A 25143-nucleotide genomic window follows, 5' to 3' on the forward strand; every position below is an offset into this window, starting at 1 on the left:
CTTCCAACACCCACCCACCTGCTCCCCTTCTGTCTCCTCTCAAATTCCTGTCCCCGACTCCCTCCCTGACCTCAGCCCATCTCCCCTCTAATCCCTTCCCCGCCCCACCCTTGGCATGTCCCTCCAAATTCCCATAGCCTTTGCAGAGGGTCTCACAAGCCCAGAGGGCTCAGGGGGGTTGGAAACTCTCTCCCTCGCTAGTGTTACACAGGCCAGGGGCCGGGGTTCATTTCAAACCGAGCCCCTGGTTCTACTCGGCTCCTGGGCAAACCCCCAGCAGCAGCCGCTCACAGGCAAAGCTTTCAGGTTAACCCCCCGGACAAGGAATCAAATTCAGCCTGTCTATTGAAATGGCGGCTGAGTGACTGCAGCCAACAGCAGGAGTCAGCCCGGCTCCAAGTCTGGCTGCTTTGGGAGTTACCGGAGCAGAGCCGCTTGTGTCCAGAACAGCCGGGCTTTGGGGGGAGGAACCGGTTCATTTCACTCTCCAGACGGATGGGCAGGGCGGCCGCTGACCCCGCTCCTAGTGTAAGTGGGAGAAGGGTCCCGCTATTGTGAGGAACTCTCCTGGCTTATACCCGCCCTGGTGGGATTGGCTAGTGAAAGTATCTGAGTCCTCGCTCCCACTCCCTTTACGCAGAGGCCTGCCTGACCTTGAGGGCTCCCCTTCCTCCCTCCCATGTGTGACAAAGTGGGGGATTTTCTTGTTTTTCCCTTGTTTTTCCAATGGTTTGCATGCAGAGGGGGTGGGACTCAGTGTCCCCGGGTGTTACGGGTTTAACAAGGGGAGGGGAGGGGGAGTTTGTTGGTACACAGGACCGGAGAGAGAACTTGGTACCCCGGCTGAGGATGGAGACCCCAGCGACTGGTGACCTGGTGAACTGGAGGTCCAGCTCAGGAGTTGCAGCCGGTTCTGGCCAGTGGGAGGACAATGGGCTGTGGGGACAGGACCCCGGTGACCTGACCAGCCAGTTCCTGCCAGAGGGGCCAGAGGACGGGACAGGAGAGGAGGCACAGGCGACCTTGTTTACCTGCAGAGAAGACAATGGACGGGGGGGGGCTTGGGGCTGGTGATATCAGATGCCCAGCTGGGAAGCAGAGGGGCTGTGGGCTGGAGAGGGGGAGCAAGCAGAGCCCACCTGGATGCAGGGGAGACTGGGATGTGCTGGGTTGGGGGAGGCCAGGCCTGAGGCCCTGAGAGTTTCCTGTGCTGGGTTCAATGCTCAATAACCCCTCCTGTTTTACGCTGGCTGAGAGTCGCTCCGGGCTAGAGAACAGGGGGCATTATTCCCTCTGGGGTGGAGGCCTCGGGGGGTCCAGAGCGAGTGGACTCCCTGAGGGGGCCCACGGCAGAGACAGACGTGCTAAGGCTCAGAGAGGTGCAGCTCCAGGAGGTGGAGGGGCCTGATCCCTAGAAAGAGTGGACCCCCGAGAGGGACTATCTCACTGAAGGGGTTTCCCCCCACAGACCTCACAGGGCAAAGAGGGGGCACGACCTCTGAGTCCGTGACGCCATCTAGCCCAGTATCCTGTCTTTCGACAGTGGCCAATGCCAGGTGCCCCAGAGGGAATGAACAGAACAGGGAATCATCCAGTGATCCATCCTCTGTCACCCATTCCCAGCTTCTGGCAAACAGAGGTGGGGACACCATCCCTGCCCATCCTGGCTAATAGCCACTGATGGACCTTGTGATGGGGTCAGTCACAGAGACCCCCTTGAGACTGTCACCTGATGTGCTGAGACTCCCTCTGAGCCCATTTTCCCTGCCAGCTTGGGACTCCAGACCCCTGCCTTGTTGAGCCAGACACACTGGTCAGCTGCACACACAGACCCAGGTATCGTCCATGCCCTCAAAGCTGCAGACTTTAACCAAAAACTGCTCAGCAGGTCACCTATCTCCAGCACCCAGACACCCAGCTCCCAATGGGATCCAAACCCCAGATAAATCTGTTTTTATCTGTATAAAGCTTATACAGGGTAAACTCATAAATTGTCCACCCTCTATAACACTGATAGAGAGATATGAATAGCTGTTTGCTCCCCCAGGTGTTAATCCCTTACTCTGGGTTAATTAATAAACAAAAGTGATTTTATTAAGTATAAAAAGGAGGATTTAAGTGGTTCCAAACAATAACAGACAGAACAAAGTAAGTTACCAAACAAAATAAAATAAAACCCACAAGTCTAAGCCTAATACATTAAGAAACTGATTATAGGTAAATCTCACTCTCAGAGATGTGCCAATAAGCTTCTTTCACAGCCTAGACTCCTTCCTAGTCTGGGCCCAATCCTTTCCCTTGGTACAATCCTTGTAAGTTCCAGCTCCGGTGGTAACTAGGGGATTCCTTGTGACTGGCAGCCCCATTTGTTCTGTTCCACCCCCTTTTATAGCTTTGACACTGTCATGGTATGCACCCCCACTCTGAATCTTAGCGTCCAAAAGATGGGGTACCAGCATGAATTCCTCTAAGCTTAATTATCAGCTTAGATCTTGTAGCGCTGCCACCAACCAGGACTTGCAGTGCCTGGTACACTCTGGTCCCCCAAAACCTTCCCAGGGGACCCTAAGACCCAGACCCCCTGAATCTTAAAACAAGGAGGAACTGACTATCCCCCCTCCCCTTTCCCCCTCTTAGACTTTCCCTCCCTGGTCATCTGGAGAGGCTTCACCAACTCACTGGTGAAACAAGATCCAAATTCCTTGAATCTTAACACAAGGGAAAATAAACCCTTCCCCCACCGTGTCCTCTCCCAGACTTTCCTTCCCTGGGCTATCCTGGAGAGACAGACAGATTCAAGCTCCGTGAATCTAAAACAAAGGGAAATTCACCTCTCCCCCCCCCTCCTTTTCCCCCACCACTCCCTGGTGAGTTTAGACTCAATTCCCTTGAGCCTTAACGGGGGGGGGGGGGGGGGGAAATCAATCAGGTTTTTTTTAAAGAAAAGCTTTTAATAAAAGAAAGAAAAAGTAAAAAATTGTCACTGTAAAATCAAGATGGAAAACGTTACAGGGTCTTTCAGCTTATAGACACCAGGGAGAATCCTCCCCCCAGCACCAATACAAGCTGCAACAGAGATACAATCCTTCCAGCAAAATGCACATTTGCAAATAAAGAAAACAAAGAAAAAAAGACTAAACCGCCTTTCTAACTGGTACTTACTAAATTGAACAGCAGATTGGAGAGTCTGTATACCTGTCTGGTCCCTCATAGATCCCTGAGAGAACAAAGAAAAAAATCAAAAAGCACAAACAAAGGCTTCCCTCCACCGAGATTTGAAAGTATCTTGTCTCCTGATTGGTCCTCTGGTCAGGTGTTAGCCAGGTTTACTGGACTTGTTAACTCTTTACTATCTGTTTATGACAGGCACAAGGCAGGAATCCTTTGTCTCTCTCTGGGTTCCCAGCCCTCCCTCTCAATGGAAAAGCACCAGGTTAAAGATGGATTCCAGTATCAGGTGACATGGTCACAGGTCCCATGAGCCCCTCCCTTCTTTCAGGACTGGCCTGCAGGTAGGCAGTGTAGGCTCGCAGGAAAACAGAGCCATCTACAGCCAATTGTCCTAGTCAATGGGAGCCTTCAAGATGCTAAACCACCATTAATGGCCCACACTTTGCATGAGTACAAGAGAACCTCAGAGTTAACTTCACATTTCTAGTTTTAGATACAAGAAAGTTACATTCATCCAAACAGGATGACCATACTTAGTAGATCATAAGCTTTGTAATGACACCTTACAAGGGACCTTTTGCTTAAAGCATATTCCAGTTACATTATATTCACACTCATCAGCATATTTCCATAAACATGAGGAGTGCAATGTCACACATGGCATTGGGGGTTCAATCCTGGGGAGTTGCTGTCAGGTCAGAAGCTGTTGTGGGGGAGGATTCTCCGAGGCAGGGGTGTTTGGGGGCGGGGGGGGGGTTGTGCTGGCGTCTCAGCACCCCATGGGAAAGCAGCTTGTCTCCCAGGATATTAGCTTCCTTGCGCGGCCAGATCCAGGCTCCTGGGGGTGCAGAGAGACAGTGGGTTAGAGGGTCCTGTGTCACTCTCAGCCCAGCTGCAGGGGGGAACAAGGGGTCCAGAAGGGAGGGTCACCTCACCTAGGGTGCCCCCCACGGGTGGCTGTAATAGGCCTCAGCCAGGATCAGCCCCAGGATGAGCAGGACCATGGCGCTCAGCACCAGGCGGGCAATGTTGGCCTTGATGAAATCCGGGTACCCCAGGGGGGCTGCTGCGGGGCAAGAGAAAAGTCACTTGGCAGCTCAGATGGGGAGATCAGCAGCTGTTGCTGCCCTGGGAGCAGAGCCCCCAACCTCCCTCTGGCAGGTCTGGCCCAGCCCCCCTCTGGGGCTCTCCCAGGTGCTGCGGCTCTGGGATCTCCCCGGGGCCAGACCCCCTCAGGGAAGGCTGCATCCTGCTGCCCTGGGGGGCTGAGCCTCAGCTTCCCTGGTGAAGGGGGCTCGCAGATGGACAAACTGCCCCCTGAGACACCCAGCACCCCAGCACCTGGCCAGGGGATGGGGACAATCAGAGCCTCAGGGTCTTAGCCCCCCAGAACAGGGAACCACCCCATCTCCCTGTCCCCATAGGACCCCTCTGTCCACCCCCACAGGTGCCTCTGTCCCAGCCTGTCCGCTGTGCAGTGAGCCCATCCCAAGGGTACCTCGGCTGCTGCCAAACACAGCCAGGCAGTGTGTGTGGGGGAGGAGGGGGGAGGCTGGTACTTCAACAGCCGCCCCCCACACTCGGGCGGTGCCCAGGGCCCCGCGGACCAGGGCTCAGACAGAGGCAACAGAACCTCTACTGGGGGAAGGCTCAGGGATCCCCTGAGACCCCACTGCGGGGAGGGGAAGCAAGAACGGAGAGAATTCTGGGTAATGCTCTTGCCAATGGGATGTCATGTGGCCAAGAAGGGGGGATTATTGCCCCAGGAGTCTGGTACCACAGCCCAGCCCCCCAGACCCTGCCCCTCTCCTGGCATCCCCCAGCAAATTCTAGGCAGCGACCTGCAGGGCAGGAGGCATCAGGGGAGCTGGGGGTCTGGTGGTGAGTGAGGGGCAGGGGGCTGGCCCTCTCACTGATGTCTGGGCCCCACCCACCCAGAGTCACTGCCCCCATCTGCCACAACCAGCCCCTGCCTCTGGGCACCATGACCTGTTTCCACGGCTGGTTCAATGACGGATTCCATCTCCCACCCCGCCCGGGCCAGGTGGCAGGAATCTTCACCCGCATCAGCCCCGCAGCTCCAGCTGCTGCTGCTCCCCCCTGGCTGGGGAACCCCCCAGTGACTCCGTCCCTACTTCCCAGCTGGGCGTCCCCTCTGTGGGGTCAGGGCTCAGGGCAGATCCTGGCCCCGAGCATCCCATTGGCACCGAGCCCCCCATGAGGGTCTGGCTGGGGGTGGGGCTGGGACCGGGGATGCTGAGCCGGGCCCCTCACCTCTCACCACCAACTCCACGGGGTCACTGGGGTACGACACGGCGAACGGCTTCGATCTGCTGTGATAGGAGCAGCTGTAGTTCCCACCGTCCTCTCGGCTCACGTTGCTGATGGGAAACACAGCCTCAAACCCGTCCGAATCCACAGGTGGGTAATGACGTCCCTCTTTATTCAGCACGAACCGCACGCCCCGGTGCTGCCCCCGACACCAGATGGTCACGGCTGCCCCCAGGGAGAGCCCCCCACTGGGGATCCCAGAGATATTGGGTTTGGGGTAGCTGGGCTCTGCAGTGGGAAGCAGACAGGCCGTGAGACACAGGCCCCATCACTCACTCTGGGGGCCCGTGCTCACCACACGGCCTCAGGGGTGGGTCAGACCCGGAGGCCCTGGGGACGGGCTCCTGGATGCCTTTCCACAGGGGCCAGAGTTTCCTCTGAGCCCTGGGCTAACAGCATGAGACACGGAGCAACCCCAGCCCCTGGGGGCCCAGAGCTCTGCTCCCCGGTGGGTGACAGGCCAGGCCAGTCTCCAGGGTCCATTCACTCTCTGGCTTCTCTGCTGGGAGGGCTGGGAGCCAGGACTCCTGGGTTCTCTCCCTGGCTCTGGGAGGGGAGTGGGATCTAGTGGGGAGAACAGGTGGGATAGGGGCCAGGACTCCTGGGTTCCATGCACAGCACCACTGCTGACTTCTAGGGGACTGTGCAAGTCTGTACTATACACTGAGGTTTATAACCTTCAGCTCTGCCCCATCACCCCCTAACTGATGTGTTGCCTGGGAAAGACCCCCCCCCTGCTCTGCAGCCCTTCCTCTGCCCCAAATCTCCAGTGGCTGCTGCTCCTCCCTGGCTGGGAACCCCCCAGTGACTCTGTCCCCGCTCCCTGGCCAAGCATCCCCTCTGCTGGGCCCAGGGCCCAGGGCAGAGCCTGGCTCTGAGCGTCCCATCGGTGCATAGAGTCCAGCTGGGTGTGGGGCTGGGAACGGGGATGTGGAGCCGGGCTCCTCACCTAATACCACCAGCTGCACAATCTCGCTGGGCTCTGAGGAGACGAAGGGCTCGGACCGGGGCCGGTAGCTGCAGCTGTAGCTCCCTCCGTGCTGCCGGCCCACGGTGGGGATGCGGAACTCGGCCCCGGCCCCAGCAGGGGCCGTGTGTCGCTGCGGGTTCAGGTCTCCAGCCTTGTGCAGGAAGAACCTCACGTCCCAGCACTGCCCCTGACACCGGATGGTGACGTCTGCCCCTGGGGCAGTGACCCCAGTGGGGCTCAGAGAGATGTTGGGTCTGGGTAAGCTGGGATCTGCGCACAGGAGACAGGCCGTGAGAGCCAGACCCAGGAACCCACCCAGCCCCAGCCTCCTAGGCCGGCCCCAGCAATGAGCAGATCCAGGGGCCCCCACACAGAGATTCCCTCCCAGATCCCAGAGTTTCCCCCACCCAGAATCCCAGCCCTGTGAGCTGGGCTTCTAGCCCCACAGACACAGAGCCGCAGCTCCCTAGTTCTTGGGATCCTCATATGCCCATGTGTGGCCCCCGCCTCATTCACTGCATCTGCCCTCCCACCCCCCAAGCACAGAGCAACTCACAGGCTGGTCTTTGGTGCCCAGCACCACAGGGCCCAAGCCCCACACAGGAAGGGAGTCATCCCCTGGGAGGCAGAGAGGGGTCTTTATGAACATTCTACACAGGGGGAAACTGAGGCACAGACAGATTCACTTTCCTTAGTGAGCTCCCAGGGGCAGTGACTCTCTCTTCACTCTGTATTTATGCGGCACCTGGCACAATGGGGCCCTGATCATGGCAGATAGGCCCATGCTCCCCCGGTGTTATTGAGGCCAGCGTTTGCAGAGGTCTCTATTAATGGTGGTTATCATGGTTTATGGGCACTTGGCTTGAGATCCCCCAAGATTGAGACCCTCACCACAAGGAAGGACACTTTTGGAAACCGTGGTATGCTCCCATCACACAAAGTGTGTGGCTGCGCCAGGAGCTGTGCCAGATCTCTTGAGTCCCAACCCAGTACCGTGTCCACCAAGCCACTGCAGCCCCTGTCTCATTGGGCTCCGGCCAGGGCACTGCCTGGGGCGGGGCCTGGAGAACAGAGGGGATGGGATCACGGGGTTAAATAGCGACTCACGGTTCCTACGCACAAGGGGCAGTGTTAAAGTAGCCTCCCTGCCCCGAGTATCCAGGGGCTGCTGCTCTCTCCTGGCTGGGGAGCCCCGTGACTCCATCCCTGCTCCGCGGCCGGGCGTCCCCTCTGCTGGGTCAGGACAGAGCCAGGATCTGAGCGTCCTGTTGGCATGTGAGGGTCTGGCTGGGCCTGTGGTTGGGAACGAGGACGCTGAGCCGGGCCCCTCCCCTCACCTGTCACCACCAGCTCCATGGGGTCGCTGGGGTACGACACGGCGAACGGCTCCGATCGGCTGTGATAGGAACAGCTGTAGTTCCCACCGTCCTCTCGGCTCATGTTGCTGATGTAAAACACAACCTCCGACCCGTCCGAATCCACAGTTCGGACATGGCGTCCCTCTTTATTCAGCATGAACCGCACGCCCTGGTGCTGCCCCCAACACCAGACGCTCACGGCTCCCCTCAGGGAGACCCCCCCGCTGGGGCTTAGGGAGATGCTGGGTTTGGAGTAACTGGGCTCTGCAGTGGGAAGCAGACAGGCCATGAGACACAGGCCCCGTCACTCACTCCGGGGGCCCGTCCTCACCACATGGCCTCAGTGGTGGGTCAGACCCGGCGGCCCTGGGGACGGGCTCCTGGATGCCTTTCCACCGGGGCCAGAGTTTCCCCTCAGTCCTGGGCTACAGCATGAGACACGGAGCAACCTCAGCCCCTGGGGCCCAGAGATCTGCTCCCCAGCGGGTGACAGCCCAGGCCAGTCTCCAGGGTCCATTCACTCCCTGGCTTATCTGCTGGGAGGGTTGGGAGCCAGGACTCCTGGGTCCTGTCCCCGACTCTGGGAGGGGAGTGGGGTCTAGTGGGGAGATCAGGGAGGATGGGGGCCAGGACGCCTGGGTTCTGTGCACAGCACCACCATTGATTTGTAGAGGACTGTACAAGTCTCTACTATACACTGAGGTTTATAACCTTCAGCTCCACCCATCACCCCCTAACTGATGTGTTGCCTGGGAAAGGCCCCCCTGTTGTGCAGCTCCCCTGGGGGCAGGGATCTGCCCCAAATCTCCACCGGCTGCATCTCCGCCATGGCTGGGGAACCCCCAGTGACTCCATCCCTCTGGTGGGCTCAGGGCAGAGCCTGGCTCTGAGCGTCCCATCAGTGCAGAGACCCCCCGAGAATCTGGCTGGGTGTGGGGCTGGGAGCCAGGATGCTGAGCTGGGCCCCTCACCTGCTACAATGATCTCGACAGGGTCGCTGAGATACGACCAGTGACTCTGATCCGCCACCTGAGGCCAGCCAGGGAGCCTGACCAGTGGTCCCCTGCACCTCTGCCCCCCACCCCGGGGTTGGAAATAGAGTCTGTGACTGGCGGGAGTTGCACAAGATCCACCTTTCCCCAGGCCTTGGGAACAGGAGTGCTGTGAGTGCAGGGGAGGGAGCTGTTGGGGCTGGATCTAGGGGTGGGGGCAGATCTGGGGGGTTCTCCCCACGGCTGCACTGACCATGAACGTTTCAGTTCCCCGAGGGGATCTAGAGCCCACAGCCAAGCCCTGTTAGCGTTTGTATGAGCTGAAATAAATCCACAGGCCACCCCCAATCCTCACAGCCTGTGGGGGGCAGGACATTGCTTCGTCAGATCCCAGGAGCAAGATTTGGCTCCTAGCTACACCATGGGTGCGTTGGAGGCACAGAAAATGGGGATGGGTCTGAGCTCACAGGGGGAGTTTGGGTTGAGTTTTGGGGAACAGTCGGGGCTCAGTTCCTCTTTTCCCCACCCCATCCATCCCCTCCCCACAGACTGATACTCACCTCCCAAGACCCTGCTGTGCCCAGCCAGCCAGCAGCCTGGAGAGGAGACGGCTTGTTAGTGACCAGATCCCAGAGCAACTGGATCCTACATCCTGGTCTCAGACACCCGCCCCCACATAGGCACATGCCCTGATCATGGCTCACCCCTCATGGGCACACACCCAGGACTCAAATTCCCCCCATGGGCGCACGCTCTGGTCTCAGATTCTCCCCCACCCCCCATGGACATGTCCTGGTCTCAGATTCCCCCGTCCACGGACTCACTCCCTGGTCTCAGATCACCCCTCCCATGGGCACACGCTCTGGCTGTCTCCGATACTCACCAAGCAGGAGGATGGTGAGAGCAGACGCCATGACGGGGGCAGTGGGGGCCCCTCAGCGCTGTCACAAATGCCCCGGTGCTGAGCACCTCCGAGTCTGAGGCCCGAGTGCAAGGGGAATGAGGAACTGCGCCGGGGGCTGCAGCCCCAGGAAGCCCGTGATGCGCTCGGCCCTTTTCTTCCCCATCAGATGGTTTCTCTGCAATCTCCCCCCCAAATCTACTGTGGTCAGAGCAAAGCCAGATCCCTGCCACACCCAGCAAACCACATCCCATCCTGCAGCTGCCCAGCCCCCATCCCCATCACCTCTCAGCCTCACATGGGAGCTGCCCAGTCTGGCAAACATCTGGGAATGGGGCAATCTCAGGAGGTATCAAGAGGTGCCCAGGTTGCCCTGATCTTTTCCAACCGGCCTGTCTAGCCTCCTTGGAGCAGCAGCTCAGAGCAGAGGAGGGCTCCCCACACACACACTACACCCCCCATGGATCAACCCTCTCCCATGGAACAGAGCAGAGATTCCTTCCTGACCCGGCTGGGCCCAGAATCTGCCCTGGAGCATGAGGGTGGAGGAACCTGACAAATCATCTTCTCAGGCAGTGTCACTGCAGATGCTGTTCTTAGATAAGTGACGTGAGACAGAGACACACAGAGGGGCTGTGGGTGCAGGCCCCTGTGAGGGAGGGATACATTTGGATCCTAATTTGCTAAAGGAGCAGCCAAAAAATGCGTGAAAAGGGACTGTGTGTCCAGAGCCGGCACTCACTTGCTGTTTCTGTTATTACCAGAGAAACTCAGCATAAACCTGATTCTCCAGCAACGACCCTGTAATTTTTCCCAACTCTGGGAGGGGACTGGATGGAGTGTTTAGAGCAGGACCTCCCCGCCCCCAAGCAATCCCATCTCCCCTAGGTGTGACACACACTCCCGGAGCAGGGCTGGGGGGCTGGGGACTGCCCATGGGGGGGCTGTATGTGGTTCTGTGTTTATTACAAATTTGGAGATTAACAGGATGCAAAATCACATAAAAGCTGCCTCGAGGTGTCCTCTCCCCTTCCCTCTCCCCCTCCTGGTGCTGAGCTCCCCCTGGCCCCCCACATGTGGGCCAGGGCAGGGGGACAGCAGCTCAATGACCCCTGTTCTGCTGCTCCCCCTGGGGGCAGGGATCCCCCCTCTCTCTGCTCTGAATCTCCAGCAGCTGCTGCTGCCCCCAGGCTGGGGAACACACAAACACCCCCAGTGACTCCGTCCCCGCTCTCTGGCCGGGCGTCCCTGTGACAGAGTGGGAATTTTCTGTAAATAGTTTGTACAAATTCCATGTTTGCCTCAGTTTCTCTTCTATGTTGCATGGTTAACTAGGTCGCAAACAAAGGCTGTTTACTCCCAGCCAGGCCACGATAAATGTCTGAACGGTGTCTCGGATTTGGGGGGCCCCAGAGCAAAGCCCATCTCCGGGACATTTGCTACCTGTGGCCAACTAAGGACCATGGATGGCCCAGCCCCCACAGGAAGCCAGCCGGGTGTGACTGGCTGGACAGCCAAGGACTGAGAGGGGGCGGGAGATCGGGGGCTCACCCGGGAACCTGAGCAAAGAGGGAGCCGAGGGACAGAGCAGGGGCCCAGGGGGCACCACTTGGCAGGGGCTCTGGGGAGCCAGGCTGGACATGGCTGTAATATTCTCTCCAGACAAACCCAAGACTTCCTGCGCTGGATGCAGTGGCCTCCTAGCCCCTCCTGTGTGCCGCACAGTGGGGTGCCCTGCAGGGCTCGCGGAGGGGTGCATTGCTCCCCAAGATTGTACCAGGCTCCCGCAGGATCTGCCTCAGCGGCACTCACCGAACAGCGCTCGTGATGGGAAGCCGGGGGCTGCCAGCCCAGGGGCCCAGCCTCAGGAGGTGTGGGAGCTGTAGGGCTTGCCCTGAAGGAAGAGTGAGATCCCCAGGGGCTCCCAGAGGCTGCTCCAAAGCTGGGACCATAGCCCTGATCTGGTGGGTCTGTAACAGTCCCCTTTGCTGGGCCCAGGGCTCAGGGCAGAGCCTGGCTCTGAGTGTCCCACTGGCATGGAGCCGCCCTGTGGGGCTGGCTGGTGGTGGTGGTGGGGCTGGGAGTGAGGACGCTGAGCTGGGCCCCTCACCTGCTACCACCAGCTGCACGGTGTCGCTGGGCTCTGACCAGGTGTCAGGATCCAAACTGGAGGGATAATAGCCTGTGTAGCTGCCTCCCTCTGCCTGGCTCACTTTGAGGATGGGAAATTTGACCCCAGCCGAGTCCCTGGACCGCGCTGCTGCGTTCCTGGCCCCAGCCTTGTATAGAGCAAATTCCAGACCCCAGCACTGACCCTGACACCGGACTGTCGCGGCTCCCCCCAGGGTGACCCCCCGCGCTGGGGCCCAGGGAGATGTCGGGTTTGGGGGAGCTGAGCGCTGCAGTGGGAGGAGACAGGGTGTGAGACAGACCCTGGCACAGCCACTGTGCCCTGTCCCCAGAGTGGAGCGTCAGCGACAGGGCAGAGACAGGGTCAGGGTCTCCCCTGGGATCCAGGGCACAAAAGCACCACAGGACCAAGATATCCCCCCTCTATGCAATCTTCACTGGCTGGGCGGGACGTCCCATCTGTTGGGCACCAGGGCTCACAGAGACCCCCTGGGGCCTGGCTGGGTGTGGGGCTGGGAGTCGAGTGCTGGACTGGGCCCTTCACCTGCTACAATGATCTGCACAGGGTCGCTGAGGTCCAAGTAGGTAGCTCATCCTGTTCTTTAGCTGTAATGAGAGGTGTAATTTTCACTCTGTTCTCATCTGGTGCTGGTGATGGGAAATTCACCCTCAGAGCCAGCAGGGTCTGTGTAAGTCAGATAGTTCTCATCTCCATCCCATCACCACATGCAAAAAATTTGCATACATGACTGATGAATGCCCCAGTGCAAATGGGCATCAAGTATTAAGTCATTGTGTACGTTATCCGGATGTCAGGGGAAGGCCAGTAGATACATTTCTAGATGTTCAAGTTATAGAAGAAAGATTGACTGCATCTGTGAAAAGTTAAATGCTTGTCAATTGGAACCCAAAGAGATGGCTGCTTGCACATTTGCTGGAGCTGCAAACTTCTTTGGAAGACGTGGTGGAGCACAAGCTTTGCTCAGAGAAAAGTGTAACCCTAATCTTACCTGTACACACTGCAGAGGTCATCTACTCCAACTAGCACTAGTACGAGCTGCAGACTCTTCAAAAGACATTATAAAAAGCTATAAATTTAATGTCTTCATTATATTCTTTTTTCAGCAAGAGTCCAAAAAGACTGAATATCTTGGAAAATATAGAAGATACACTGGGACTGAAGTTCAAATTAGTCCAACCTGGGAAAACCCTCTGGCTTTCTCATGAGCAATCCTTAGCTGTTGTCTTAAAATTACTCCAGCCATTATTACTGGCTTTGGAAAGTATCTACCAAGATGGGATGGATCTAAGTAGTGAGGCTGGCAGATTACTTTTGCTAGTACGTTCAGAGAAGATTATCGCCGTTTTCTCTCTCATAAGTCTACTGTGGAAACCACTTGGGTCATTAAACAATGAATCCAGGCATCTGCTACAACAGTAGTAGATCTTTGTCCAGCAATAGAAGCTACATTTGCATCAACCAGAGAGCTGTCCATTGATGAAGTACTGGAAGAAGCAAAGACTACAGTCCAGAAGTTGACTAATGAAGGCATTTATATTGAATCCTTAAGTGAAGAGGACAAGAAGTGTTTGTTAAGACAACTGAAAAAGTAAACAGACTTGATTCTTAAAAATCTACGGCAGCGACTTCTAGATTCTACTCAACTTCTACGTGGCTTTTACAGATCCCTGTCTTATAAAACACTGACAGTTGAGTGGAGTGAGGAACTACCAGCAATGAGGCTGCCATATGCTCAGGACAGAATAGATAATTTGAACACAGAGGGGAATATCATATGATGAATGAATGAAGATTTGACTTCACTTCTTTTTTATCATCACTAGTGGCTCAACCAGATCTTTGTGTTCTGTTTCCTGGGATGAAAGAAGTAGGAATTCATCTCTCGCTACTCCCAGTCACAACAGCTAGAAGTTGAGCGTTCTTGTTCATCATGGAAAAGAATTTTGTATTTTGAAAGAAGTTGCCTTCTGCCTGATCATGTGACTGAGCTAATGAGCATATCAATTGAAGGGGGGGATAGCTCAGTGGTTTGAGCATTGGCCTTCTAAACCTAGGGTTGTGAGTTCAATCCTTGAGGGGGCCATTTGGGGGAACTAGGGTAAAAATCTGGGGTTTGGTCCTGTTTTGAGCAGATGGTTGGACTAGATGACCTCCTGAGGTCCCTTCCAACCCTGATATTCTAAGGAATAGAAGTACCAGGCACACAACAAGCCACCAAAGATGAATGCATGGTATTCAAAAAGTTCGTTAACAGTTGTGCAAAATTATAACAAGAAACCAAGAAGGATGTAGATGTTGTGCTTCATAAAAGGCTTGAGTAGCCAACTTTAATGTGTGTGATGATTTTAAAATTAATAAAAAGGGTCATGAAACATTTTTCAGTTTTTACTATGGTGCCACACTGTGGTCACCCTCACAGTCTCACCCCTCATCAGCCCTGACACCTCCCCTGTTAATTTGAATACTCACACCCTAATTTCAATACCTGGGAAAACACTGACCCCACCAGGGCTGACAGAGATGGAGGGTTTGGGGAGGGACCCCTCTGGATTCACAAAAAAAACCAGGCAGCAAGTGGGGGTGACACAAACCACATCTGTCTCATTCAATCCTCTGCCCATCTGTCGCTCCAGCGTTTTACCCCCTGCCCGGCCCTGGGGTGCAGCCCAGCCCTGCAGCTCACAGCTGGGGTGAGACACAGGAGGGGAAAAGGAGATTTCCAGTCTCTGATTCCTTTAGTTATCCAGGGTCAATTCAGCTCTGCACCCGCTGCAGTCAGGGGTGACTCCGGATTGACCTCAAGGAGCTGAAAATCAGAACCCAGCCCTGCCCCCAGCGCAGTGAGCTGGTGAATTGGGATCTACACTGTTGGGTTCCTGGTCCAAATTTGGGTCATTTGAGCAAGCGGCTCCCAGGACAGGCCCCCCAGGAAAACATGTTTACAAAATCCAAGTTGTTCTAGCAGGTTCCCACCCCTGTAATGAGTGGGGTGAGGTCTCAGTCCACAGCTCTGGGTGTGGGAGGGAGCACGCGTCTGACAGGATCATCCCTTTGGGAGACTGGTGCTCCTCACCCCCCACCCACATCCCTTGTCCTTAATGCAGAAATTCCCCCAGCTGCCCCATTCCCTACAGATACTCACCTCCCCACACCCAGCTCTGCCCAGCCAGCCAGCAGTCTGGAGAGAAGATGGCTCGTTAGAGACAAGATCCCAGAGTGACTGGATCTTACACCCTGGTCTCAGATTCCCCCCATGGACACGCACTCTGGGTGTCTCCGATACTCACCAAGGAGGACGACGGTGAGAGCAGACGCCATGACGAGGCAGTGGTGACCCCTCAGTGCTGCCACCGACACCCCAGTGCCCAGCCTGAGACCCGAGTGCGAGCGGAATGAGGAACTGCGCCAGGGGCTGCAGCCCTGGGATGACCGTGATGTGCTCGGCCCCTTTCGTCCCCGGCGCCTGCCCTGAAGCATGAGGGTGGAGGGACCTGGCCAACCTCCCTCTCACGTAGCGTCGCTGCAGAATCTATTCTTAGCCGAGTGGCATAGGACAGAGACAGGCCAGAGGGGTGGGAGGCTGGGAAGGCTTGTGGTTTCCGGCCCCCCATGAGGGTGCAAGAAATGGGTAAATTTAGATCCTGAGTTGTTACAGGAGCAGCCGATAAAGCCGTGAAAGGGGAAGTCTGTGCAGAGCCGGCACTCGCTTCTTGTTTCTGCTACTGTCTGTGAAACTCTGTGTGAACCTGATGCCCGGCACCTACACTGTTATATAGCCCGGCTCTGGCAGGGAAATGGGGTCTAGTGATTGGAGCAGGTAGGGGCTGGGAGCCAGGACTCCTGGGTTCTCTCCCTGGCTCTGGTTGGGGGGTGGGGTCTGGTGCTTAGAGAAAAGGACACAGATTAGCCCCAGCCCCCTAGAGGTGAAAGGCCCCGTGTCCCTTCCCCAGCCCATCCCCGGGGCCGTGGGTCTGCGCAGCTCAGAGCTCTGGGCAGAGTTCAGAGGGGCTGACAGCTGAGCCAAATTTCCCTCTCTGGCCCCACAATGCTGTGAAAGGGACACTGGGGTGGGGGGAGCCGACCAGCCCCCCAGAAAGGGGAGGGGGAAGATCACAGGGACAGAGCTCAAGAGAAACTGCCCCCCCCAGCAGATGCCCCAGTTCTGGCTCCCAGCTGATTTGCCCTTCATCCCCCACCCCCGACGTTCACCCCTTGGGCCCCTCAGCCCCCCCCCACATGCCCCCTGGCCTGCATCCCCTCCCACAATCACATCCCCCCAACTGTCCCCTCATGTCCCTGCTGTCCCCTCGTTCTGTCCTCTCAGCCTGTTGCTCCCTCACATCACGCCCCAATCAGCTCCCCACTCTCCTAGTGCTGCCCCATCCCATGTCCCTTCACCCCCCGTTGTGCCCCCCACATCCCATCCCCTGTTCTCCCCCCGCATCCCCTATCCCCTCACACCCCCCGACCTCCCTGTTGTAGGGAAGGGGCTCCTGGCTGCCCTCAGTTAACATGGCCGCCCCATTGCTCCCTGCAGCCCTGGCCAGGCAGCCATGCTGCCCCCCAGCTAACATGGCTGGACTGTTAGGGTGGAGTGATGCGAACAACCCCTCTGGCTTCTCTGACCCTAAACTGACCCCCAGCCTGTGCTCCCCCAACTCCCATCTCTTGATCCCTCCCCGTGACCACAGAAGTGGGGGTCATTGCCTCCCCCCCGACCCCTTCCTCCTACTGGAGCTGCCCCATCTCAACTGGGAGTTAGCATGAAAACAATCCGGCCCCCCACTTTGCTGTGTGGGGGGAGCTACATGGGAAAGACTCCCCCTCAGCCTGCTCCCCCTTCATGCTCACCGCCCATCAGCCCATCTCCCCCAAGGCTTGTCCCCATCAGGGAGGGAGGTTGAGAGGACGTGGGGCTTATTATAGGACAGGCAGCGTGTGGGGCAGGGGGAGGGAGGGAAGAAGAATGTGGGGAACAGGGGGCTGAGACTGAGGGGGCAGGAGCTATGGGGAAGACAGGACAGGGGAGGGGGGATTTGGGGTGAGCAGGGTCCCCCTGTGTGTGTGTTTCAGGCTGAACCTACGTGAGGCTAAAGCCCGTTAACGACCGTGAGGATCTCAGATACTCCAGTGACTGGGATGTTCCAGGAGAGGGAGAGGATTGATGAGAAGAGCTGTTTATCTCAGGGCTTCCCTATACACAGGGAATTTTACTAGTATAATTAAACCGCTCTAGCTTTGCTGGGGTAACCGCCATGGGGACCCTCTTATTGTGGTATCAGAGCCTTTGTTTTATTCATAGATTCTAATGCCAGAAGGCACCACTGTGATCACATAGTCTGACCCCCGTATAACCCAGCTCAGAGAACTGCTCCCAAATAATCCCTGTTCGAACTAGACCAGTGAAGTCACTGGAATCTTTCCATTGACACTAAGAAAGGGTCTGATCCAAAGCCCCTGAGTGGCATTGTCTGAGCTCCAAGCAGGGCCCGGCTGCCACCCAAGGGTGCCAGCAGCTCGGCCTGACCCACAGCCCCAGGGGTCACCCTGGCTTAGAGCCACCACCATGTTGTGATCTAAAAAGGACGTTGTTTTCAGAGTGAGAATTTTTGTTAAACATTTTCATTTTTTCCAGAGTTTCCATTTTTACAAAGAAAAAATTAAAAGTGTTTTGGGAGTTTTGTAAAAACAAAAACTGGAACATTTAAAAAAATAATCAAAATTTACATTTAAAACCTCACTTTTTCAGTATCTGTTAGCCCAATGCTAGGCCACAGCCTGGGGCTTTCCAGGCTGGAGCTCCCTAGCTCCTCTGCCTGTCCTCAGCCCTGCTCCACTCAGGTACCCTGTGTTCAGCTCCCTATGGCCAGACCCCTCTCCCTCTACAAACAGAGAGAGACTATTTGGGGTCTGGCTCACTGCCTCTTATAGGGGCCAGCTGGGCCTGATTGGGGAATGGCCACAGCTGAGCCTGCTTTCCTCAATCAGCCTAGGCGTCTTGCCCCAGCTACAACCTTTTCCCAGGGCTGGTTTAAGCCCTTTAAGGTAGGAGCAGGGTAAGCCCCCTGCTACAATCACCCAAAACAGGCTGCTAGGGTTACCATACGTCCCTATTGGCATGGACACGTAAGGCTTTTTGGTTCTCAAATTGCCGTCCGGGAGGAATTTCCAAAAAGCCGATCGTGTCCGGGAAAATAGGGAGGCATGGGAAGCCTAGAGTGTCTGGGATGCGTGCCTGGCCCCGGCTAAACGTGTAACCTGCTTCCCCCCACTGTGGGCGGGGGAGCTGTGGCTGTGATGGGCTCCAGCTGGCCAAGAAGTGATGTCTGGCCCTGGGCATGGGCCCTCTTGCTGTGCTGCTCCTCCAGCCCTGGGACTCCCACTGCTGCTGCCCGGCGGGTCCCCGGTTGCTCTGCTGGCCTGGGTTGAGTCCTGCTGCTCGGCTCCGGCTGTTCTGTGTGCTGCTGCCCTGAGCCGCTCTCCCCATGAGTGCCCGCCACCCTGCCCGCAGCCAGCCCATCTCCAGCCCCTGCCACACCCCCTGCCCGCAGCCAGCCCATCTCCAACCTCTGTCACACCCGCTGCCCGCAGCCAGCCCATCTCCAGCCCCTGCCGCACCCCCTGCCCTGCCCGCAGCCAGCCCATCTCTAGCCCCTGCCACACCCCCTGCCCTGCCCGCAGCCAGCCTCTGTCTCCAGACCCTGCTGCACCTCCTGCCCGCAGCCAGCCCCTGCCACACCCTCTGCCCGCAGCCAACCTGTCTCCAGCCCCTGCCGCACCCCCTTCCCACAGCCAGCCTGTTTCCAGCCAGCTCCACACCCCCGGCCCTGTCTCCAGCCCCTGCTGCACCCCCTGCCCGCAGCCACCCAGTCCCACATCCATAGGCACTGACTTTACCCAGTGCTGGTGGGTGCTCATGCCCCCTGTCCCACCTCACCTCACCTCACCTCACCTCACCTCACCCCACCCCACCCCACCCCCACTCCACTGCTTCCCTGCCCCCATTCCAACCCCTTCCCCAGTTTATATGCTGAAACTCCAACTCTTTTTAGCTGTATCTTAACCAATGATTATACTCAAATTTTACTAACCAATCCTAACACAGTGTAACAAAATTCTCTAACCAATCCTACCGCACCACCTTAATTCATTAAGGGCAAAGTCAATTATGTAACAGCCAGAAACAATTCAAGTACCAGACCGAGCCTGTACAGACAAACAATGGAGAAGTGGGGACCATAATGACAAACCAAGCAATGAGGATTTCACAACCGCAACCACTGAGAAGTGACTTCTTGCCCGACCGGATGTTATCAAACCAAGTTTTCTTTAACCATCTCCAGATCTGTTTCTCTATCTGGCGATTCGGGAGGGGGGGCATTAGGACGGGGGTCTCCTTCTCAGCAGCCTGGTATGACATTGTTTTATTGTCATTTCGATGGAACGTGAGGAGGTGACTTCCTGCTTCTCAGCTAACGGCTGCAGACGAAGGCCTTATTCTTACACCAGCCTGTCACCTGCAACTAACACCCCCCACCCCTGCCTGCCCCTCGTCTCCATCCTGCCCCCTGGTCTATCCCCCTTCGAATCCCCCCCAGCCTGCTCCCCACGATCCATCCCTCCTCACACCCCCATCCCCTTCCCCGTTTCCTCTCAAATGCCCATTCTCCCGCTCAGTTAAAATGGCCATCATCTCCCAGCATCCTCAGGGGGCTTGGCACCCCTAGGGTGACCAGATGTCCCGATTTTTGGGGTCTTTTTCTTATATAGGCTCCTATTACCCCCCCACACTCCCTGTCCCCATTTTTCACATTTGCTGTCTGGTCACCCTATGCCAGGCTGCTCTCAGGGAAATGGCGCAGACCTGGGCTGGGAGGGGCAGTGGGGGAGGGCAGGGAAATATGGGGGGTGAGAGAATGTGGGGGAACATTTGTGGGGCTGAAGGGTAGGAGCTGAGAGGGGCAGGGCAGTGGTGGGGAAGGAGGGGCAATGGAAGCTGCCTGCCATGCTCGGGGGACACCTGGGTCCCCCCCTTGTAAGCATTTCAGGGTGAATCTGCCCCATAGCCATGGGGGGCAATGGTGAGGAGTCACCTGCCCCTGGCTCCTCCCCCTCCTGCAGCCAACCAGAGGTGCCCCAGCTCAGCTGGAGTTTTGTCCGGAAAACAAATCCCTCCACACACACCCCATCCGCTGACCATAGGCGCCAACTTCCCTTCTGCCCCGTGGGTGCTCAAACCCCCGCCCCTGCCCCACCCTTGCCCTGCCCCAATTCCACCCCCTTCACCCAAATTCCCAGCCTGGCCCTGCCTCTTTACCGCCTCCTCCCCTGAGCGTGCCATGTCCCCATTCCTCTCCCTCCCTCCTGAAAAGTCCTAAGTGCCGCCAAACAGCTGTTGGGGGGGAAGGTTGGCTGCTGGTGAGTGCGGAGCACCCACTAATTTTTTCTCGTGGGTGCTCCAGCCCCACAGCACCCACAGAGTCGGTGCCTATGCTGCCGACCCCGATTCTGTGAGGGGGGAGCCCATCCCCATCCCCCTGTCCCGCTTGCCCCCATTCGCCTTCCACCTCCTTCCCCTCTCCTGTTTCCCCTCAAACACCTGTCCTGTTGCCCCTCCAGCACCCACCCGCCCCCCGTCTCTCTCCCCTCAAATTCCTTTCCCCACTCCTCCCTGATATCAGCCCATCTCCCCACTAATCCCTCCCCCATACCCTCGGCCTGTCCCCCAAACTCCCATTCCCTGCTGCTCTTTGCAGAGGGTCTCACAGGCCCAGAGGTCTCGTGGGGTTTGGAAACTCTCTCCCTTGCCAGCGTTACACAGGCTGGGGGCCGGGGCTCGTTTCAAACTGAGAATGCACTCTCCAATTGCACAGATGGGGAAACTGAGGCACCGAGTGAGGGGACCTGGTCAAAGTCCAGACTTGGGCATAGAACCCAGGAGTCCTGAGGCCCATCTGGTACTTGGTCCACTAGAGCAATGATTTTCAAACTTTTTTTCTGGCGACCCAGGTGAAGAGATTTGCTGAGGCCCAAGACCCAATGGAACTGGGGCTGAGGGATAAGGGGTTTGGGAGGAGGCTCTGCGCTGGGGCAGGGGGTTGGGGTGTAGGAGGGGGTCAGGACTCTGGACTGGGGGTGCAGGCTTTGGGGTGGGACTGGGGATGAGGGGGTTGGGTTTCAGGAAGGGGCTCCAGGTTTGAGGGAGCCCAGGGCTGGGGCGGGGGATTGGGGCATGGGGTTGGGGCGCAGGCTGACTTCCAGCTGCTCTTGGTCAGCGGCACAGCCGGGATGCAGAGGCAGGTTTCCCACCTGTCCTAGCACCACCGCAGACAACGCTGCACCCCGGAAGCAGCCAGCAGGTCTGGATCCTAGGTGGAGGTGCACAAGTGGCTCTCACCCGCAGGGACTGCCCCCGCCGCTCCCATTAGCCAGGAACTAGCCAATGGGAGTGTGGAGCTGGTGCTCAGGGTGGGGGCAGCATGCAGAGCCCTGTAGCCCCCCTGCCTACGAGCCAGACCTGCTGCAGGGTAGGGAATAGTAGCTTTATTTGTAGTTTTACTAGTACTTTTTACTGGCCTGTCTCCAGGGTCTCTGGGTGCTGAGCAAGGCGACCCGGTGCCTGGCATTCTGCTACCCAGTACTGGGTCGCGACCCAAACTTTGAAAACCACTGCACTAAGGCACAGGACCCATGCGATCGACACACAGAGCAGGGCCCAGCCCCTCCAGCAGGGAGTGGCAGGGGGACACACACACACACACTTACTCCTGGGGGAATTCTGCACATCTGCGGACACGTAGAATTCATCTGTCCCACATAATTTTGTTTTTTTCCCTGCATATAATCCATTCTGCCCATTTCATACATTTTTCTCTACGCAGAAGAATAAATGGACACAAATGTGACATCAGGAATCATAACATTCAAAAACCAGCAGGAGAACACTTCAATCTCCCTGGTCACTCAATAACAGACCTAAAAGTGGCAATTCTTCAACAAAATAACTTCAGAAACAGACTCCAACGTGAAGCTGCAGAACTGGAATTAATTTGCAAACTGTACACCATCAGATTAGGCCTGAATAAAGACTGGTAGTGGTTGAATCATTACAAAACCTAAACCTAATTTCCCCAATTCTAATTTCCCCTTATTGTTTCTCACACCCTCTTGTCAACGGTCCATAATGGGCCACTCAATTGCCACTTCAAAAGTTATTTTTCCTCCCTTGGTATCCTGCTGTGAATTGATTTGTCTCATTAGACTGATCTCATACTTGGTAAAGCAACCACCATCCTTTCAGGTATTTATATTGCTCCTGTATTTTCCACTCCAGGCATCCAATGAAGTAGGCTCTAGCCCACACAAGTTTATGCCCAAATACATTTCTTTTAGTCTTTAAGGTGCCACAAGGACTCTTCGGTTGTTTCTGCCCCAGAAGTGCTGCAGTTCTGCCTTTCACCCACCTGAGGTCGCTGTGGCACCACAGCAGCCAGCAGCATGAACGGAGCCCGCTGTTCTGGCGTCACAGCGGCCCCTGGTGGGAAGAGGCGGAAGTGCAGCACTTCGGGGGCAGAATCTATTTTCTGTGGGGGGGAAATTCTCTGCCTGCCCCGTGCTGCAGAATCCCCCCAGGAGCAGAAGTTCATCACAGCACCTGCCGCAGAGCCCGGTTAGGGCAGAGTGGAGCATCCAGGGCTGCTCGGGGGTCACAGCCTGGGGCTCAAGAGCTAGTGGGATGACAGCATTGAGCCTGAGGATGGGGGCTGCAGGGACACATGCGGACGGGGGAGGAGACTGCAGAGAACCATGGGGATGGGGGTTGCGGGGACAGGGGCTGATGTGTCTGACTGAATGGGAGAGACTTGGGGTCTGCATGAGGGAGGCTTCCCAGCTACCTAACAATGCCCCCCGCCAAAAAAAACCTTCTCTCACCCACACCCAACACCTTCTAGGTTCACTCCCAGGCTCCTTCCCTGTCCCTCAGCTCCTCCGTTACCCCTGACTCTCCCAAGCCTTTGCACTGCTTCTAGGGTGACCAGATGAGAGGAAGAAAATATTGGAACACATGGGGGGGGTCACAGGCAGAGCAAAAAAGAAAATCGTTCATTGAAGCTGGAGCCATCCTCTTGCGCGGTCTTTCTTGGCTGTTCTGAGTGGGGTGACCAGATGTCCTGAGTTTATAGGGACAGCGCCGATATTCAGAGTTTGTCTTATATACACACCTAAAATCCTCCACCCTCTGTCCCAGCTTTTCATCCTTGCTATGTGGTCACTCTAGTTCTGAGTTCCAGCTAAGATCAAGACAGCTAGTCCATCCCTGCCATCTCTGTCCCTTCTCAACAGGACTTTCTCCCTGCTAGGTGTGCCTGGCGCCCTTGGACGACACAGCTCGGCCACCGGGTCCCTTTCCACTGGCTCCCACTCGCTGAGTCCTTGCATTTCTGATGCCAGTTGGTACCTCGCTGGCTGCTGGTGTCTCTCTCCCGACGCTGGGCAGCCTCCCTCCAAACTCTACGAGCCGTTTCGGCCAGGGCTGTGTGGGGAGCTGGTGCCTGCTGTCCCATCTGTTTTCTTTCTCACCCTACTTCAGCTGCCCAGGAATCCTTGGGGTCCCCTCCCCACTGCTGCTGTTTTGTGGTTGTTTTTGAGAAATGCACCCCCGAGCCCCAAATCTCCAGCAGCTGCTCCTTATCCCAGCTGGGAACCCCCCAGTGAGTCTGTTCCTGCTCCCCAGCCAGGTGTCCCCTCTGCTGGGCCCAGGGCAGAGCCGGGTGCTGAGATCTCCTGAGGGCCCGGCTGGGTGTGGGGCTGGGAGCAGGGACACTGAGCTGGGCCCTCACCTACTACCACCAGGTCCATGGAGTCATTCGGCTCTGACCAGACAGGCAAGTCTGATTTGTTGCTATATGAGCAGCTGCAGCTCCCTACATCAGTTCAGTGGCATTTCTTCGTCTGTCTGTAACACGATCATTTTTTAAGACAACATTAAATTGATTCCAAAATTTCTGGGCATCGGTGGGAGGAAACTTGTTGGTTTTGGTGACAACGGGAAAACAGCAGCACCACAAAAGCCTGATTTTCTGCACCATCCCCATTAAAATTGGTGCCCTAGGCAGAGGCGCTTTGTGACATCAGAGTTAACTCAGCCAGTCAGTGCTAACTCTCTCCAGGTGATTTGCATAATTCAACCCTATTGCTTAAAATGAGTCAACAAATGACCCTGCTGGTTTCAATGGGGGAGATGAGCCAGGCAGGGGAGGATTTAAGATCAGGGGAGTGAGTGTCTGATGGGAGGTTGCTGAGTTACCTTTCATGTCACAAGGTGACTGCTCAGGCTCCTCTGCCTGCAGTGCCACATGGGCACTGACTGCCCAGGGAAGTTGTTGATCTGAAATTTATAAAAGAAGAAGGCCGGAGGAGGAATGGCTCAGACGATTTGCCAATAAACTGGAGGGCTCGGGGCACTATCCCGTGCAATTGTTACCGGTTCAGGGATGGAAACCTGTAACAAACCAATGTCCAACCCTCTAGTTAGTCTCTTCTAAGATCGAGTGAATAATTTTCAGTGAATTATTGATGTGATGAATTTTGCTGCCTTCTCTCCTTTAACTGAATACGCGCAGTTTATGGTTCTCTTGAATGTGGAAGTTCTTCTAAAATCAGGGTGAATCAAAAGGATTTTTTCAAAAACAAAAAAACCACAAAAGGGGTTTAAGAAAAATGTCAGTTGAATTGCTTTCATTTAAATTAAAAACATGGGTGGGCTTTTTTTTTTTTTTTTTTTAAATAAGGCTATTGGCAATTAAATCTGAAATTCTGACAACCCGTGTTAAAGCCTAAACTTGCTCTAGTTTAGTCCATGTTTGCTGCCCAGTTTTAATGGAAGTTAAACCTCTAAATTTGCGGAAGTCAGTGGCTGAGCCCCTGGAACCAGAGTGCGTTGAAATGGTAAAACCAGCTCTTGACAGCAGTAGCCTCTTCTGCAGGCCCAGAACGAATATTTTCTTTATTTCGGTGTATTCAGCTAATTCAGTTCAATACATGTTCATTCAAATTTCAGATACTGACAGGGAGTTGAGAAAGCAGGAAAGCTTCTTTTCCTCTTCCAATTGATGAATAAATACTACATGTGGGGGTGTCAGATCTATTAGTTCTAATATCTGAGAGATACGATGACCAGAAACAATCAGTTCACGTCACTAATTGCAGATACCTCCTTACATCAGTTAGGTTTAAATGAAAAATACGTTTCGGTAACTTTTTTGTTA

General features: G+C 56.0%; 1 protein-coding gene across 1 annotated transcript in view; it reads right to left on the reverse strand.

Annotated features, from left to right (window-relative positions):
• Positions 1-3394: 3394 nt before the first annotated feature.
• Positions 3395-25143, reverse strand: part of LOC115641683 (immunoglobulin superfamily member 1-like) — an 87195-nt gene continuing 65446 nt past the window's right edge. The window contains exons 12-14 of the mRNA XM_030545013.1: positions 6452-6742; positions 5446-5730; positions 3395-4009 (exon numbers count right to left, since the gene is read on the reverse strand). Coding sequence (XP_030400873.1) covers positions 3843-4009; positions 5446-5730; positions 6452-6742 — 743 coding nt within the window. The 3' untranslated portion in view covers positions 3395-3842. The remainder of the gene's footprint in view (positions 4010-5445; positions 5731-6451; positions 6743-25143) is intronic.

This window comes from Gopherus evgoodei, unplaced genomic scaffold (assembly GCF_007399415.2).
Source record: "Gopherus evgoodei ecotype Sinaloan lineage unplaced genomic scaffold, rGopEvg1_v1.p scaffold_35_arrow_ctg1, whole genome shotgun sequence".
Classification (NCBI taxonomy): Eukaryota; Metazoa; Chordata; order Testudines; family Testudinidae; genus Gopherus; species Gopherus evgoodei.